Genomic DNA, 17,427 nt, shown 5'->3' on the forward strand with positions numbered 1-17,427 from the left:
TCACTCAGTGCCGCTGACTACTTGCATGCTGGGAAGTGTAGTCCTGCAGCAGGGGCTATTAACCAAATCGCTTAGCCCATAGAAAGTCGTAAGACTACAACCTCCAAATGTTAGCGCGACAGCCTCACGTGTAGCGTGTATCAGCCAACCACGGAGCTCAGACGTAGCCACACCCCCTTCCCCTTTACACACAAAGGCTTTAGGCTGTACCAGGTAAGAGACTTGGGAATGTAGCGGGTTATGTGGGGTTGGATAGAGTCTCCATTGAACCTCAGGCTGTGGGGCTGCCTTTATTGGTGCTTCTAACCCTGTGTTGGTATCATCTGACAGCAGCACACAGACAGCCACATTATGAAACCAACAGTGTAACATTATAATGATTGCAAGCTCTGTGAGCAAGTGCAGTCCATTCTCTTTCTTTCCCTTTCTACAATCCTTCCTGTTCCTGAGATGATCCTGTACATCAGTGATCCCCAACCAGTAGCTCACAAGTAACATGTTGATCATCAACCCCTTGGATGTTGCTCCCAGTGCCCTTAAAGTAAATGCTTGTTTTTGAATTGCAGTTTTGGAGACAAGTTTAGTTGCATAAAAACCAGGTGTAGTGCCAAACAGAGCCTCCTGTAGCTGCCAGTCCACATAGGGGCTACCAGTAGCCAATCACAGCCCATATATGGCACCCCAGGAACGTATTTCATGCTTGCGTCGCTCCCCAACTTTTTTACATTTCAATGTGGCTAAAGGGTAAAAAGGGTTGGGGACCCCTGCTGTACATGAAGACTGCTAGCTGTCCCGGGGTTACATTCAATGTTTGTATAAAGGATAATGAAAATAACCAACTATATAGTTGCCTTTAGTATAACGGTACGGCTTTGTAAAAGTGACCAGCTGCACAGACATAGTACAGGTCAATGTTTGCATCAAAGTTACTTTTCCAAAAACCTTTTGTGTGTGAGGTCACTGGATACCTGACTGAATAACACAGGGCTGCAGGAGTCATTGACCTACCTAGTGTGATGGGTAACATTTCATATGTGTGACACGTTTACCACTATATCTAATCCCCCCAAATTGCCCACTTTATTTAATCCCCCTCAAAATGGACCACTATATCTAATCCCCCAAATGAACCACTATATCTAATCCCCCCCCCAAACGGACCACTATATCTAATTCCCCAAATGGACCACTATATCTAATTCCCCAAATGGACCACTATATCTAATCCTCCCAAATAGACCACTATATCTAATCCCCCAAATGGACCACTATATCTAATCATCTAAAATCAACCACTATATGTAATCCCCCAAATGGACCACTATATCTAATCCCCCCAAATGAACCATTATATCTAATCCCCCCCCAAATGAACCACTATATGAAATGACCACTATGTCTAATCTGCCAGATGAACCACTATATCTAATCCCCCCCAAATGAACCACTATATCTAATCCCCCCCAAATGGACCACTATATCTAATCCCCCAAATGAACCACTATATGTAATGACCACTATATCTAATCAGCCCAAATGGACCACTATATCTAATCAGCCCAAATGGACCACTATATCTAATGGCCCCAACTGGACCACTATATCCAATCCCCCCAAATGAACCACTATTTCTAATCCCCCCAAATGAACCACTATTTCTAATCCCCCAAATGAACCATTATATCTAATCTCCAAATGGACCACTATATCTAGTCCCCCAAATAGACCACTATATCTAATCCTCCCAAATGGACCACTATATCTAATCCCCCAAATCAAACACTATATGTAATCCCCCAAATGGACCACTATATGTAATGACCACTATATCTAATCCCCCCAAATGGACCACTATATCTAATCCCCCAAATGGACCACTATATCTAATCCTCCCAAATGGACCACTATATCTAATTCCCCAAATCAAACACTATATGCAATCCCCCAAATGGACCACTATATCTAATCCCCCCAAATGGACCACTATATCTAATCCCCCCAAATGAACCACTATATCCAATCCCCCCCCCAAATGAACCACTATATCTAATCGCCCAAATGAACCACTATATCTAATCGCCCCAAATGGACCATTATATCTAATTCCCTAAATGAACCACTATATAATCCCCCAAATGGACCACTATTGCTAATCCCCCCAAATGAACCAATATATCTAATCCCCCCAAATGGACCACTATATCTAATCCCCCCCAAATGAACCACTATATGTAATGACCACTATATCTAATCGCCCAAAATTAACCACTAAATCTAATCCCCCCAAATTAACTACTATATCTAATCCCCCAAATGGACCACTATATCTAATCCCCCAAATAAACCACTATATTGAATCTCCCAAATGAACCACTATATCTAATCCCCCCAAATGAACCACTATATCTAATCCCCCCAAATGAACCACTATATCTAATCCCCCCAAATGAACCACTATATCTAATTCCCCAAATGAACCACTATATCTAATCCCCCAAATGGACCACTATATCTAATTCCCCAAATGGACCACTATATCTAATCCCCCCAAATGGACCACTATATTTAATCCCCCAAATGAACCACTATATGTAATCCCCCAAATGGACCACTATATGTAATCCCCCAAATGGACCACTATATTTTATCCCCCAAATGAACCACTATATCTTATCCCCCTCAAATGAACCACTATTTCTAATCCCCCAAATGGACCACTATATGTAATCCCCAAATGGACCACTATATGTAATCCCCCAAATGGACCACTATATGTAATCCCCCAAATGGACCACTATATCTAATCCCCCCCAAATGAACCAATATATCTAATCCCCCCCAAATGAACCACTATATGTAATGACCACTATTTTTAATCCCCCAAATGAACCACTAGCTCTAATCCCCCCCCACAAATGGACCACTATATCTAATCCCCTAAATGAAACACTATGGGGCAGATTCACTAAGCTCGAGTGAAGGATTCGAATGAAAAATACTTCGAATTTCGAAGTATTTTTTGGGTACTTCGACCATCGAATTGGTTAAATTCGTTCGAATTTGATCGAAATCGAACGAAATCGAACGATTCGAAGTAAAAATCGTTCGACTATTCGACCATTCGATAGTCGAAGTACTTGCCCTTTAAAAAAAACTTCGACCCCCTACTTCGGCAGCTAAAAGCTACCGAAGTCAATGTTAGCCTATGGGGAAGGTCCCCATAGGCTTGCTAACCTTTTTTTGATCGAAGGATTTTCGTTCGATCGTTGGATTAAAATCCTTCGAATCGTTCGATTCGAAGGATTTAATCATTCGATCGAACGAAAAATCCTTCGATCGTTCGATCGAAGGATTAGCGCTAAATCCTTCGACTTCGATATTCGAAGTCGAAGGATTTCAATTCGAGGGTCGAATTTCAAAGTATTTTTTACTTCGAAATTCGACCCTTAGTGAATCTGCCCCTATATGTAATGACCACTATATCTAATCGCCCCAAATGGACCACTATATCTAATCCCCCCAAATGAACCACTATTTCTAACCCCCCAAATGAACCATTATATCTAATCTCCAAATGGACCACTATATTTAATCCCCCAAATGGCCCACTATATCTAATCCCCTCCAAAACGGACCACTATATCTAATCCCCCAAATGGACCACTATATTTTAACCCCCCCAAAGGTTGTATGGTATGAGTTTGGGTGACTTTCTTGAACAGAAAAGTTGTTGTGATGGCTTTCCAGGATTTTCTATGGGGGCAGCAATGGCCACGTTTGTGTGTTGCTCAGAACTTGTCTCCTATGGAAAGTCTGAGCTTATTAAGAAATAATAACACAAAAAAATGAAAGTGTTTTAAAGGAATGATAATAAAATGTACTGTTGCCTGCACTGGTACAACTGGTATGGTTGCTTCAGGCTAACTATAGTTTATATAAAGAAGCTGATGTTTAATCATGGGGGCAGCCATTCAAGCACAGGATACACAGTAGATAACAGATAAGTACTACTATAGTTTATATAAAGAAGCTGCTGTTTAATCATGGGGGCAGCCATTCAAGCACAGGATACACAGTAGATAACAGATAAGTACTACTATAGTTTATATAAACAAGCTGCTGTTTAATCATGGGGGCAGCCATTCCAGCACAGGATACACAGTAGATAACAGATAAGTACTACTATAGTTTATATAAACAAGCTGCTGTGTAGCCATGGGGGCAGCCATTCAAGCACAGGATACACAGTAGATAACAGATAAGTACTACTATAGTTTATATAAACAAGCTGCTGTTTAATCATGGGGGCAGCCATTCAAGCACAGGATACACAGTAGATAACATATAAGTACTACTATAGTTTATATAAACAAGCTGCTGTTTAATCATGGGGGCAGCCATTCAAGCACAGGATAGACAGTAGATAACAGAGAAGTTCTGAAGAATCACGTTGTATACTACAGAGCTTATGTTATCTGCAGTGTATCCTGTGCCTTCTGTTAACCCCCCGAAACGTTGATGCACAGGTGTCCACAATAAAAGGGGTAAGCTCCCCACCTGCAACAAATATGTTGTCTGTGCGACTCTCTTAAAAACTCTTATCTACATTGTGCTGACAAGTGCCGACTATCTAGGGAGATTTGCACCACCAGTGCAGGAGAGTCACAGGAAAGGTGAGAGGTGTGATATATTCCCATACTGCCCCCAGGGCTACACAACAGCTTGTTTATATAAACTATAGTAGTCTTTCTGAAGCAAACACACCAGTTGTACCAGTGCAGCACAACAGTACATTATATTGTCATTCCTTAGTTTAAAAGACAAATTTTTTTGGTGTTACTGTTCCTTTAACTATATTGCTATGTAAAGGCCAGTGCTCCAAAATAATTTTATAAACAGTGTCTGACTTATACCATAAAGTACCCCAGGGGCATCTAGAGGTACAAAGCTGTCCTCTTCTTTTCAGACACCACTGTATTGTAAATATACAAATACAGGTATTGTAGAATGCTCGGGACCTGCGGTTTTCCAATTAAAGGAAAACTATACCCCCAAAATGAATACTTAAGCAACAGATAGTTTATATCAAATTGAATGACATATTAAAGAATCTTACCAAACTGGAATATATATTTACATAAATATTGCCCTTTACATCTCTTGCCTTGAACCACCATTTCGTGACTCTTATCTGTGCTGCCTCAGAGATCACCTGACCAGAAATACTACAACTCTAACTGTAACAGGAAGAAGTGAGGAAGCAAAAGACAGAACTCTGTCTGTTAATTGGCTCATGTGACCTTACATGTGGTTTGTATGTGAGTACAGTGAATCTTACGATCTCAGGGGGTGGTCCTTATTTTTTAAAATGGCAATTTTCTATTTATGATTACCCAATGGCACATACTACTAAAAAAGTATATTATTATGATAATGGTTCATTTATATGAAGCAGGGTTTTACACATGAGCTGTTTTACTCAGTATCTTTTAATAGAGACCTACATTGTTTGGGGGGTATAGTTTTCCTTTAAGGGATCCTTCCATAATTTGGATCTTCATACCTTAAGTCTACTTTAATTTAAACATTAAATAAACCCAATAGGCTGACCTTGCTTCCAATAAGGATTAATTATATCTTATTTGGGATTAAATACAAGATACTGTTTTATTATTAGAGAAAAGGGAAATTATTTGTAAAAGTGTGAGTTATGTAATTATAACAGAGTCTATTGGAGATGGCTTCCCTTAATTCGGAGCTGATGAGATAACTGGTTTCTGGATAATGGATCCCATATCTGTACTTGTTAATAATATTTCTCTGTCATCATAGGGGGACACAGGGACGATGGGGTTAAGCTCCACCCTCCAGGAGGCAGGACACTTACTAATAAATTTGTGGGCGTGCCTAACCGGCTTAACCCCCACACTCCAGCTTATCCAATCAGTTTTTTAAGTGTCCTGTTACCAGGAGGATGGACGTCCAGCGATGTTAGTCAAGGATGACTATTCTCTTTCTGTGGTCTTACTCTGGGCAGCGTATGTTTGTCCTTAGTACAGTCCCAGTATTCTCCGCCCACCGGGGTCATTTCTAGCCGCTATAGGCTATAACGACCACCCAGACGTATCCCTGCTAAGTTTGGCGATGGCAGACGGTCTGGCCGGGATGGGCACGAGGTGAGTACCTGCCTTGGGCATAACAACTCACCTCACAGTTCTGGCTTGGCAGCCTCCCCCCTAGCAGGGAAGCCCTCCCCCTGTTCCCCCCCCTTATCCTTACTGTTTGGTAAGGGGTGCAGGGCGTGCTCCTGTACTGGCCGGTTCTCTCCCTCCATGCTGTTGTCTGGGCGCCCGCTGCGCCTTCTGTCTAACTGAGGAGACGGCTGAGGGGGGAGAGGGCCGGATCACGCTGCGCTGGAACGCATGCGGCGTATGCGTTCCGGCGGCCATTTTGCGCACGTTGTGCGCATGCGCGTATGCGTTCCAGCGGCCATCTTGCGCACTTTGTGCGCATGCGTATGCGTTCCAGCGGCCATCTTGCGCACATAGTGCTTCTGCTGCGCACCGGATGGTTCATTTCTCCGCTCCTGCAAGTACTAGCGAGTTGTAAGCGGTTGCTGGCTGCCCCACACTCCTACTTACCCAATCTCCATGGCAGAAGGTAGGTCAGAGGGGTTATTCACCAGGGCAGGGGGGAAGGCTGCCAAAACAGCGCAGATTAAATTTTTTGCCTGTGCCAATTGCAATGTTAAGCTGCCTCGAGGGCAGGGGGAGCCGCTCTGTAAATCCTGTTTAGTGGGGCAGAGTACAGCGCTCATTTCAGAAGATGTTTCAAGCCCACCAGCGGCTCAGCCAGAGAATCCTTCAAGGGAGAGTATTTCTCAAGGTCAGGGGCTCAGCTCAGATGCTGATGTGCCAGCACCATTGTGGGCCATTCATTTAACACAGTCCCTTGCTTCCTTGCAGGGTCTTCCCTCTATTGCTGACAATTTAGGAAGAATGTTAGCCAGACTTGACCAAAAGACTAGCTCTAAGCGAAAGCGGTCTGAAGAAACTAAAGTGCCTACTACGTCTGTTCATTGTTTGTCTGACGAATCTGCAGCTGAGCAGGCATCCTCACAATCTGAGGGAGAATTACTTCCTTCTGAAGTTTCGTCTGGGGAGGAGGAAGAAACTGTGGAGGACCACAGAGAGCATGATTGTCAGCATGATGTGGAGGGTATTATTAAGGGTGTTATGGATGTGTTGAATATATCACAAACGCCCAAATCCCAGGATGATTTGGGGTTATTCAAGAGGAAGCAAAAATCCGAAGTTTGTTTTCCTTCTCATGAGCATCTTCTTCACATAATACAAGAAGAGTGGAGTGTTCCAGAAAGAAAGTTTCAGACGACTAGGAAATTTTCTAAGTCTTATCCATTTTCTAAAGAACTGGTAGAAAAGTGGACTAATCCCCCAGCAGTAGATGCACCTGTATCAAGATTGGCCAAGTCCACTACATTGCCGGTCACAGATGCGGCATCCTTCAAAGACCCATCTGACCGAAGATTGGAAGGTTTTCTTAGGTCAATTTATTCTTCGTCTGGGTCAGCTCTTCGCCCATGCCTGGCTTCGGCTTGGGTGGCCAGAGCAATACAAGCGTGGTCTGAATCGCTTGTCAAGGACATCCAGAATGCAGTTTCCAGATCCGATCTGTTATCATCAGCCAATGCGATAGCAGAGGCATCGGCTTATTTGTGCGACTCCGCACTAGACACAGTTCAAGTCACGGCACGTACTTCCGCTCTTTCTGTTGCAGCACGTAGAACATTGTGGCTGAAAAATTGGTCAGCAGATCTGAGTTCTAAGAAGTCCTTGACATCTCTTCCATTCAAGGGACAGCGCCTGTTTGGTGAAGAGCTCGAAAAAATTATTTCGCAGGCGACGGGAGGAAAAAGCACTTTTCTTCCACAGGCCAAAAGTAAAACAACTACGGCCACCAGACGGGGAAGGTTTTTTCGTGGTTCAAGTAGACGATACATACGAAGAAACAATTCACCACAGCGGTCACACTTTCGAGCCAAAACAAACGACAAAAGTCGCATGCATTGGAAGACCAATCGACCGGTTATCAAGCCCGCAGCAGATAAGTCTTCGTCAGCCTGACGGGGTACCCCTTCCGGAGTCGGGGGAGCGTATTGGGGGCAAGTTACTCCAATTCCGGGAGGTGTGGATCAACCATGCGTCAGACATGTGGGTGAACGAAATTATTTCCGAAGGTTACCACATAGATTTCTCAACCATTCCTGGCAAAAGATTCATCATGTCCAGGGTTCCTGCAGATCCAGACAAAGCTGCTGCCTTTCTAAATTGCATCACAAATTTAGAACAAACTGGAGTGATTGTTCCAGTGCCACATTCAGAGAGATTTTCCGGATTCTATTCCAACATTTTCATTGTGCCAAAGAAAAACGGCTCCTTCAGGCCGGTACTAGATCTCAAACAGCTGAACAAGTTCGTCAGATCAGTACGATTCAAAATGGAGACTCTGAGATCAGTGATAAGAGGGATGGAGAAAAATCAACTGCTGATGTCTATCGATATCAGAGATGCGTACCTCCATGTACCAATCTGGCCGCCGCATCACTCCTTCCTTCGATTCGCATTCAGGAACCAACACTACCAGTTTGTGGCTCTGCCATTCGGACTCTCTTCAGCCCCCAGAGTGTTCACAAAACTAATGGCAGTATCGGCGGCGGCATTACGTCTGCAAGGGATTTCAGTCACTCCTTATCTGGACGATCTGCTTCTGAAAGCCAGATCAGAGGAAAAGGCAGAGGAAGATCGGAGCAAGGCAATCAGTCTTCTGCAGAATTTTGGCTGGACCATAAATTGGTCGAAGTCCAATTTGCGACCCAGTCATCACATGACATTCCTGGGTCTTGAGTTCAATACCATTACACAAATGGTGCATCTTCCGTTGGACAAGCAAATGAAGGTCATGAAGCAAGTCCGTCTACTCCTCCGAGATCAGAGTCCAACTGTTCATCTAGGAATGAGAGTACTGGGACTCATGGTTGCTACCATAGAAGCCGTTCCATTTGCACAGATTCACTTACGACCATTGCAAGCGAACATTCTAGCGTCATGGAGAGGGGGAGCTCTCACTCGCAAGCTCAATCTATCTCAGTCGACAAGAGTAGCCATCCAGTGGTGGCTGCGACCGACCAATCTCTCCAAGGGTCAATCCTGGGCGACGCAAGATTGGAAGATAATTTCCACAGATGCCAGTCTGAGGGGTTGGGGAGCAACCTGGGACAACTTGTCTGCCCAAGGCCAATGGTCTCCAGGGGAGTCCAAACTTCCAATCAACATCTTAGAGCTAAGGGCAATAAGACTAGCTCTGGCCGAATGGACAGAGTTATTACAGGCAAGTCCGGTTCGATTACAGAGCGACAATGCTACCGCAGTGGCGTACATAAACCGCCAGGGAGGTACTCGCAGCAAAGCGGCGCTGTTGGAAGCTCAACAAATTCTCAGTTGGGCAGAAACCAACGAAGTACAGCTGTCCGCGATCCATATCCCAGGAGTTCTAAATACCAAAGCAGACTACCTCAGCAGAATTCGTCTAGATCCGGGAGAATGGGAACTTCACCCAGAAGTGTTTGCAAAACTAGTACTCCATTGGGGACAACCACAGGTCGATCTAATGGCGTCAAGAAACAACACAAAGGTGCCTCGGTTCTTTGCTCGTTACCGAGAGAGACTGGCAGCAGGGGTCGACTCAGAAGTGGCAGTTCAATCTAGCGTACATATTCCCTCCGCTACCCATGCTTCCACGAGTCCTCAAGAAGATCAGACAGTCAGACATCACGGTAATTGTGGTGGCTCCTTACTGGCCTCGGAGGACTTGGTTTTTCGACCTTCAGGAAATGTCAATAGCACAACCGATACGTCTCGAGAACAGGCCGGACCTTCTGTTCCAAGGGCCCGTGGCACATCACAACCCAGGGCTGTTCGCTTTGACGGGATGGCTGTTGAGGCAGACATCTGGCGAAAACAAGGGTTAACAGAAGAAGTTATTGCCACATTATTGAGAGCTCGTAAGTCTTCATCTTCAAAATCATACTACAGAGTCTGGCAATCCTATCGGAGTTGGTGCGAGGAGTTCAATCTATCCTTTCACAAGCTTAGCATTCCGAGAGTTCTGTCTTTCCTGCAGCGCGGGCTCAGGCGAGGTCTAAAACTCAGCTCTCTGAAAGTACAAGTATCAGCTCTGTCAATTCTATTTCAGTCCAAACTAGCCTTGAATGATACAGTACGCACTTTTCTTCAAGGAGTGGCACATATAGTTCCTCCATATCAGCCTCCAGTTCCAGCATGGGATTTAAATGTTGTTCTCGAAGCCCTTCTGGATCCACCATTCGAACCGATGGGATCTATTTCAGATACTTGGCTTACCTGGAAGGTAGTGTTCTTAATGGCAATTACATCCACTAGAAGAGTGTCAGAACTGAGTGCACTATCGGCAGATCCATCTTTTCTAGTGTTCCACAAAGATAAGGCAGTCCTACGCACAGTTCCGTCTTTCCTTCCTAAGGTGGTCTCGTTATTTCACATCAACCAAGACATTGTTGTTCCCTCTCTCTGTCCGGAACCAAAGAATGATAAGGAACGTCGACTACACAACTTAGATGTAGTTAGAGCCTTACGATGGTATATTGAAAAATCAAGGTCTTTTCGACGGTCTCAAACTCTCTTCGTATTACCATCAGGGCCCAGGAAGGGTCTTCCTGCATCTAAAGCTACCATTTCTAGATGGATCAAGGAGACCATCAGACAGGCATACATGGCCAAAGGGAAGATTCCACCGGAGGGAATTCGAGCTCATTCTACAAGAGCAATCGGAGCTTCCTGGGCTTGGCGTAATTCGGCCTCATTGGACCAGATTTGCAGGGCGGCTACCTGGTCCTCTGTACATACTTTTACAAAATTCTATAAAGTTGATATTTTTTCTTCAGCTGAAGCATCTTTTGGGCGCAAGGTGCTTCATTCTGTGCTGAAGTAATGGTTAATTCGTTTTTCCCGCCCTGCTGTTTTTGGGGGCTGCTTTGTTAAGTCCCCATCGTCCCTGTGTCCCCCTATGATGACAGAGAAAACAGGATTTTTTATACTTACCGTTAAATCTGTTTCTCTGTGATCAATAGGGGGACACAGGGCGGCCCGCCCTAAAACTTTTGTTTATTGACTGTTTGGTCATGTCGGGATAATTCCCTGATTTACCTTCTACGTGGGTTATTATTATTTTGATTATTACGTAATCTTGTTACAGCATCTTTTGTGACAAACTGATTGGATAAGCTGGAGTGTGGGGGTTAAGCCGGTTAGGCACGCCCACAAATTTATTAGTAAGTGTCCTGCCTCCTGGAGGGTGGAGCTTAACCCCATCGTCCCTGTGTCCCCCTATTGATCACAGAGAAACAGATTTAACGGTAAGTATAAAAAATCCTGTTATCTGTCACTATGCCTAAGGCTACCCATACTTATGCTGTTTGGGATGTGACTTTAGTTACACTGGGCTCTTGTACAAGGGAAATGGAATAGCAGCCCTGTAGTGTGGAACACGTATGTCCAGAATTATTACAAGGTTTTAGTTGCCTTTCGGCTAGGCCTTATAAGACCAGACCTTTGTTATTATATTAAAAATTAGTTAGAATTTTTTTTCTTGTAAACGATACTTTTCCCATCCAACACGATATTGGTTTATATGTTTAATCCACTTGCTCCAGTTGCACCCTCCCAAGATGTCGGAATGTGACTCAAGTCTTCCAGAAGAACGTATCTCTGAGAATGAGCCGGCAGAGGAGGTGAGTAGATGTTTCTACAAAGATATACTAAAGTAGAAGACCCTCCCCTCCCCCCTCCATAGTTGCACTTCTGTGTTTCCTTTGTATTTCCCTTATATTAATATTACCCCGGTTACTTCTAGCTTCCGTGAAGGTTTTACTGCATCTCTGTGCAGGTTTAGACATACATAAGAAGTCATTGTTCTGGGGTTCTATGGCCGCAACATCCCACAGACCCCACGTAATTTTATAGTATCCGACTTTGGAAAACGTATGCCATCCTGCTGGCAATTTCTATTCTTGCCGGTGGGAAGGAATTTCAGAGAGATTAGTCGCCTGCTGTAGAAAGATTTGTCACTCTAAGGGTCAGGGCACACCTGCAGATTTGGGGAGATTAGTCGCCCGGCGATAAATCTTCGGGGAGACTAATCTCCCCGCACTGCCTCCCCGCCGGCTAAATGTAAATTGCTGGTGCCGATGGCACTCGAATTGATTCGTTTTCTGAAGTTGCCACGAATTTTCCTCGTGAGGCAACTTCGGGTGGCTTTGGGAAATGGAACGCTCCGAGTGCCATCCCACCGGCAATTTACATTGTAGCCAGCGGGGAGGCAGTTCGGGGAGAAGAAGAGGAGTCGCCCCGAAGAAGAGGAGATTTGTCATCAGCAGACTAATCTCCCTGAATCTGCCTGTATAAAGATACATAGAGCCACTAGTAGCAGCAATTTGTCATGGCTACAAAATAGACAATAGTAATAATTGGCTTTGCTATGTGTTTTTTAGCAGTAGCAATTCTCAGTATTGTCTATGGTAGGTTATATTTTTGGAGCCACAAAAAGTAGCTGCTACTAGCAGCTTTGGAGCTTGTGTCATAGACAATACTAAGAATCGCCTCTCCTAAAAGACATGTAGTATCTTAGCAAAGGCATTTAAAGAAAACTGCACCGGCCCAGAGTTATTCCAGGGAGCACCAGGGAGCACCATGGAGCGATCAGCTTCCGGCTTTTTCTTTCCTTGTGCATATGCAGTAGCGCTAAAAGCCGAACTTAAACAAAGAAGCCGGCTATTTAGTTCTACTGTGCATGTGTCTGCCCCGGGAAATTTGAAGAAAGAAGAAGGACGATCGCTCCGTGGTGCTCACTGGAAGAACCCCTGGACCAGTGCAGATTTCTGCTGATAGGAGCAATGGCCCGGGGTTTGAGCTTAGTATATACAATTATATCATTATTATATGTTGTGTAATAACCAAAGTGCTAGTGAAAACGAAGGCTGATTTCAGTTTCTGGACTTTAGATTCCTGTCATGTATTATGAAGATGAAGATTTATTGGAAGACGAAGGCCGGTCTTCAGTACACAAGGCAAAGCTATCAATGATGCATAAGGATTGCACTGAAGGTAAAAATATTCCCCTCTTTTTAAAGGGATCCTGTCATCGGAAAACATGGTTTTTTCAAAACGCATCAGTTAATAGTGCTATTCCAGCAGAATTCTGCACTGAAATCCATTTTTAAAAAGAGCAAACAGATTTTTTAATATTCAATTTTGAAATCTGACATGGGGCTAGACATTTTGTCAATTTCCCAGCTGCCCCTGGTCATGTGACTTGTGCCTGCACTTTAGGAGAGAAATGCTTTTTCAGGCTGCTCTTTTTCCTTCTCAATGTAACTGAATGTGTCTCAGTGGGACATGGGTTTTTACTATTGAGTGTTGTTCTTAGATCTACCAGGCAGCTGTTATCTTGTGTCAGGGAGCTGTTATCTGGTTACCTTCCCATTGTTCTTTTGTTTGGCTACTGGGGGGGGGGGGGGGAGGGGGTGATATCACTCCAACTTGCAGTACAGCAGTAAAGAGTGATTGAAGTTTATCAGAGCACAAGTCACATGACTTGCGGCAGCTGGGAAATTGACAATATGTCTAGCCCCATGTCAGATTTCAAAATTGAATATAAAAAAATCTGTTTGCTCTTTTGAGAAATGGATTTCAGTGTAGAATTCTGCTGGAGCAGCACTATTAACTGATTCATTTTGAAACAATTTTTTTTCCCATGACAGTATCCCTTTAAGCTGTTCTCGGGTTTGTACAGTTCAAGTGTGCAGAAGGAAGGAGACCCATTCAGGGGAATACAGCCAAAAAATGACATGTTATTTAAGGACTGTGGCATGCTGCTCTTTACCCCACTTTTACAACTGGATAGCAAGCACTGAAAGTCCCCCAACACCTGCTACTAGAGCTTGGGCACTGCAAGGACATTGTTTTATTGATGCCCTCTCTGGGCAGAGCTTCATGGCTTAACTTGTTGATAGAATTCTTCCCATACTGTTTTAAGGGACAACTAAACCCCTGTAAAGAAATTAGATAAATATGACAATACACAAAATATGATGATTGTGTATATCCGTTGCTGCCAGTTGCAGGGTTCATGGTAGGTTGCTTCTGTACCATTGAACTGCTGCAGTAACCCTGTGAATAAGGCTTTTTAACCTTATATGATTAGGAACTTGCCACTTATCCATACTTGAATGCAGAAGATTGAGTCTTGTTGGAAAAATGAGATTACAGGTACAAATAGATCATGATTTATGACACTATACTGGAACCATTCAGGTTCTCATTCATTGTGTGACTTCCAAACACACTGTTTATAGGACTTCAGTTGATTGTCTTGTTTGTTACAGATTTTATCTCAATAAATGAGAAAGGAGAGACTTGCAGTCCCCACCGCTCCCTCCGATTGACAACAGAACATGAAAATGACGCACATGAAGAGACTGTAGCAGGAAAGTATATTTACACCCTAGAAGAACCTGCAGAGGGACCATTCGGTAGAATGGATGCTGAGAGCTTCAGCATTTACAACTCCATAGATCCCCAGACAGGGCAGGTCATGGAGGTGACCACCTATTTATGCATCGAGTGCGGAAAAAGTTTTACCGACAGGACCGTTTTTTTCAGGCATCAGAAATCTCACACGGTGGAGAAGCCGCACACATGTAATGTATGTGGAAAGACATTTTCCTACAACTCGCACCTTGTTATACACCAGAGGATCCATGCTGGGGAAAGACCGTTTTCATGTTCCTACTGTGGCAAGGGTTTCACTGACCGGCCCTCTCTTGTAAAACATGAACGTATCCACACAGGAGAAAAGCCGTTTGCATGCACTGTATGTGGCAAATGCTTCACTGATAGGTCTAATCTGGTAAAGCATCACAGGATTCACACCCGGGAAAAGTCATTCACATGTATAGAATGTGGGAAAAGTTTCACCGACCGGTCAAACCTCGTCAAACACCAGCGCATACACACTGGAGAAAAGTCTTTTGAATGCACAGAATGTGGGAAAAGGTTCACAGAGAACTCAACACTTGTGGTCCACAGGAGAAGCCACACTGGGGAGAAACCGTATGCATGCAAGGAATGCGGGAAAACATATTCATGTAATTCTCATCTTATTGTGCACCAGAGAACTCACACAGGGGAACGGCCCTTTGTCTGCCGGGAATGTGGGAAGAGTTTTACAGACAGTTCAACACTTGTGATACATCAGCGAGTACACACAGGAGAGAAACCGTTTGTATGCATGACATGTGGAAACAGATACACCAAGAAGTCAGCTATGGTTAAACACCAGAGAACCCATACTGGTGAAAAGCCATTTGGTTGTTCTCAGTGTGGGAAAAGTTTCATTGATAGTTCATCGCTTGTTAAACATCAAAGGACACATACAGGAGAGAAACCATTTTCCTGTATTCTCTGTGGTAGAAACTTTGCTGCCCGGTCTACTCTTGTTAAGCATCAGCGGACACACACTGGGGAAAAACCATACACATGTACAGACTGCGGAAAATCCTTCTCTTGCAACTCACACCTTATCGTTCACCAGCGATTCCATACTGGCGAGAAACCGTTTCCATGCACGGAATGCGGTAAAAGCTTTACAGATAGTTCAACCTTGGTCAAACACCAGAGAATACATACAGGGGAGAGACCTTTTGTATGCAACTACTGTGGGAAAAGCTTTATAGATAACTCAACACTCATCAAACACCAAAGAATTCATACAGGCGAGAGGCCGTATTCGTGTAAGGTTTGTGGAAAGTGCTTCACCGATAGTTCAACGCTGGTGAAGCACCAGAGGATCCATACGGGAGAGAAACCATATACGTGTAACGACTGTGGCCGGAGTTTCACTGATTGCTCCACACTTATCAAACATCAGAAAATTCATAGGAGAGGAGACTCATTAGCCAATAACGTAGCTGAGAAGACTGGCTCTGGAAATTTAGATCAGGTTATTGATACAGAGTTGAAGTCATAAAACTGGCAAATGACAAGAAAAGCAGTGTTAATATGTAAGATGGAGTATTAAAGTAAGAGCCGAGTGCAAGTGTTGGAAAGCGGAGCTCCTTACTGAGTAGACTTGGTCACGTTTAACAAGTATTCGAACACCCACCTACCTAGGCCGAGGGACGGGGAACGTTTATGGAGATATCTTCATTCTTATCTTATATGCATATGGTTGGCTCCACATAGTGCCCTGGCATAACCATTCAAGTACATTTTATATTTTCCCTTTGCTCAAATATTTTCGAGACTTTCCTGTACTGGAATGAGTCCAGCTTCAACGGGATGGAAAATGCACTTTGGTGGCAGAGTCTCCAAAGCCAAAATGTTACACGTGACAGTGTATTTATGGACAATCTCTCCATTTCATTATGTACGAATGTGTTCTTCTGGACATTTTGTCAGTGCATTTGGTTGTTTGTCAGTATCAAGCAGATCATATCAGAGGGTAAGGACTACGTACAGGGAGCATGGTGAGACGTCAAAGTCAAAACTGAGATAAGATGAAACTAAGGGGCAAATTCACTAAGCAACGAAGCACCTAACGTAAATTCGCTAGTGTTACTTCGCACCCTTACGCCTGGCGAATTTTCGCTACGGACGTAACTACGCAAATTCACTAACGCGCGCAGTGTACTGAACGCTACCTTTTACGCTAGACTTCCTTCGCCACCTCAGACCAGGCGAAGCGCAATAGAGTAGATAGGGATTGCTTCAAAAAAAGTTCAAATTTTTTCTAAGTCCCAAAAAACGCTCGCGTTTTTTCTATATTATGGGTGATAGGCTGAAAAAGATCGAAAAAACTTTTGGGGCTCCCCTCCTTCCCCCCTACATTTCCTAACTCATGGCACCTTAACTATACAGTGGGCACATGTGTAGGGCAAAAAAAAAATTTATTTGATGTTTTGAAGGTTTCCCAGGCATTTGTAGTGATTCTACGTATTCCTCCATTGAAATTTGAATTTGGCGCCGTATGCAAATTAACCATCGCTAGCGTAACTTCGCTTAGTGAATCAACGCTAGCGCAACTTCGCAACCTTACACTACCCCTGAGTGCAACTTCGGATTTTAGTGAATTTGCGGAGTGCTGGCGAAACTACGCCTGGCGTAGTGCGGCGAAGTTACGCCTGGCGCAACTACGATTCTTAGTGAATTTGCCCCAATGTGAGATGGAAGATGAGATGACGATAATATACTAAAGCAGAGAGGTTACAAATGTTTTATTGCAAAGGCATGGAAACATGTTATACTAGGTACTAGT

The 17,427-nt window shown here is 43.9% G+C and overlaps 1 protein-coding gene across 2 annotated transcripts; it reads left to right on the plus strand.

The window, feature by feature from the left end:
• Nucleotides 1-75: 75 nt before the first annotated feature.
• LOC108711632 (oocyte zinc finger protein XlCOF6-like) lies at nt 76-16,799 on the plus strand. Of its 2 annotated transcripts, XM_018253548.2 has the most exons (4): nt 76-213; nt 11,768-11,845; nt 13,115-13,217; nt 14,498-16,799. In XM_018253548.2, exons 2-4 carry the CDS (start codon nt 11,783-11,785, stop codon nt 16,138-16,140), a joined length of 1,809 nt encoding a protein of 602 aa, XP_018109037.1. In that variant the 5' UTR covers nt 76-213; nt 11,768-11,782; the 3' UTR covers nt 16,141-16,799. The 2 variants fall into 2 exon arrangements, with proteins under 2 accessions (XP_018109037.1, XP_041443031.1); XM_041587097.1 differs by lacking the exon at nt 76-213 and having other exon boundaries at nt 11,471-11,845.
• The last annotated feature ends 628 nt before the right edge of the window (nt 16,800-17,427 follow it).

Source organism: Xenopus laevis, chromosome 3L (genome assembly GCF_017654675.1).
Source record: "Xenopus laevis strain J_2021 chromosome 3L, Xenopus_laevis_v10.1, whole genome shotgun sequence".
NCBI lineage: Eukaryota > Metazoa > Chordata > Amphibia > Anura > Pipidae > Xenopus > Xenopus laevis.

What these genes read in the sequence shown, in the direction of transcription:
- LOC108711632 (XM_018253548.2), top strand. Translation starts at nt 11,783, where the DNA reads ATGTCGGAATGTGACTCAAGTCTTCCAGAAGAACGTATCTCTGAGAAT. An exon ending in AGAATGAGCCGGCAGAGGAG is followed by an intron (nt 11,846 to 13,114) that starts GTGAGTAGATGT and finishes TCTGGACTTTAG; the next exon opens with ATTCCTGTCATGTATTATGA. An exon ending in GCATAAGGATTGCACTGAAG is followed by an intron (nt 13,218 to 14,497) that starts GTAAAAATATTC and finishes TGTTTGTTACAG; the next exon opens with ATTTTATCTCAATAAATGAG.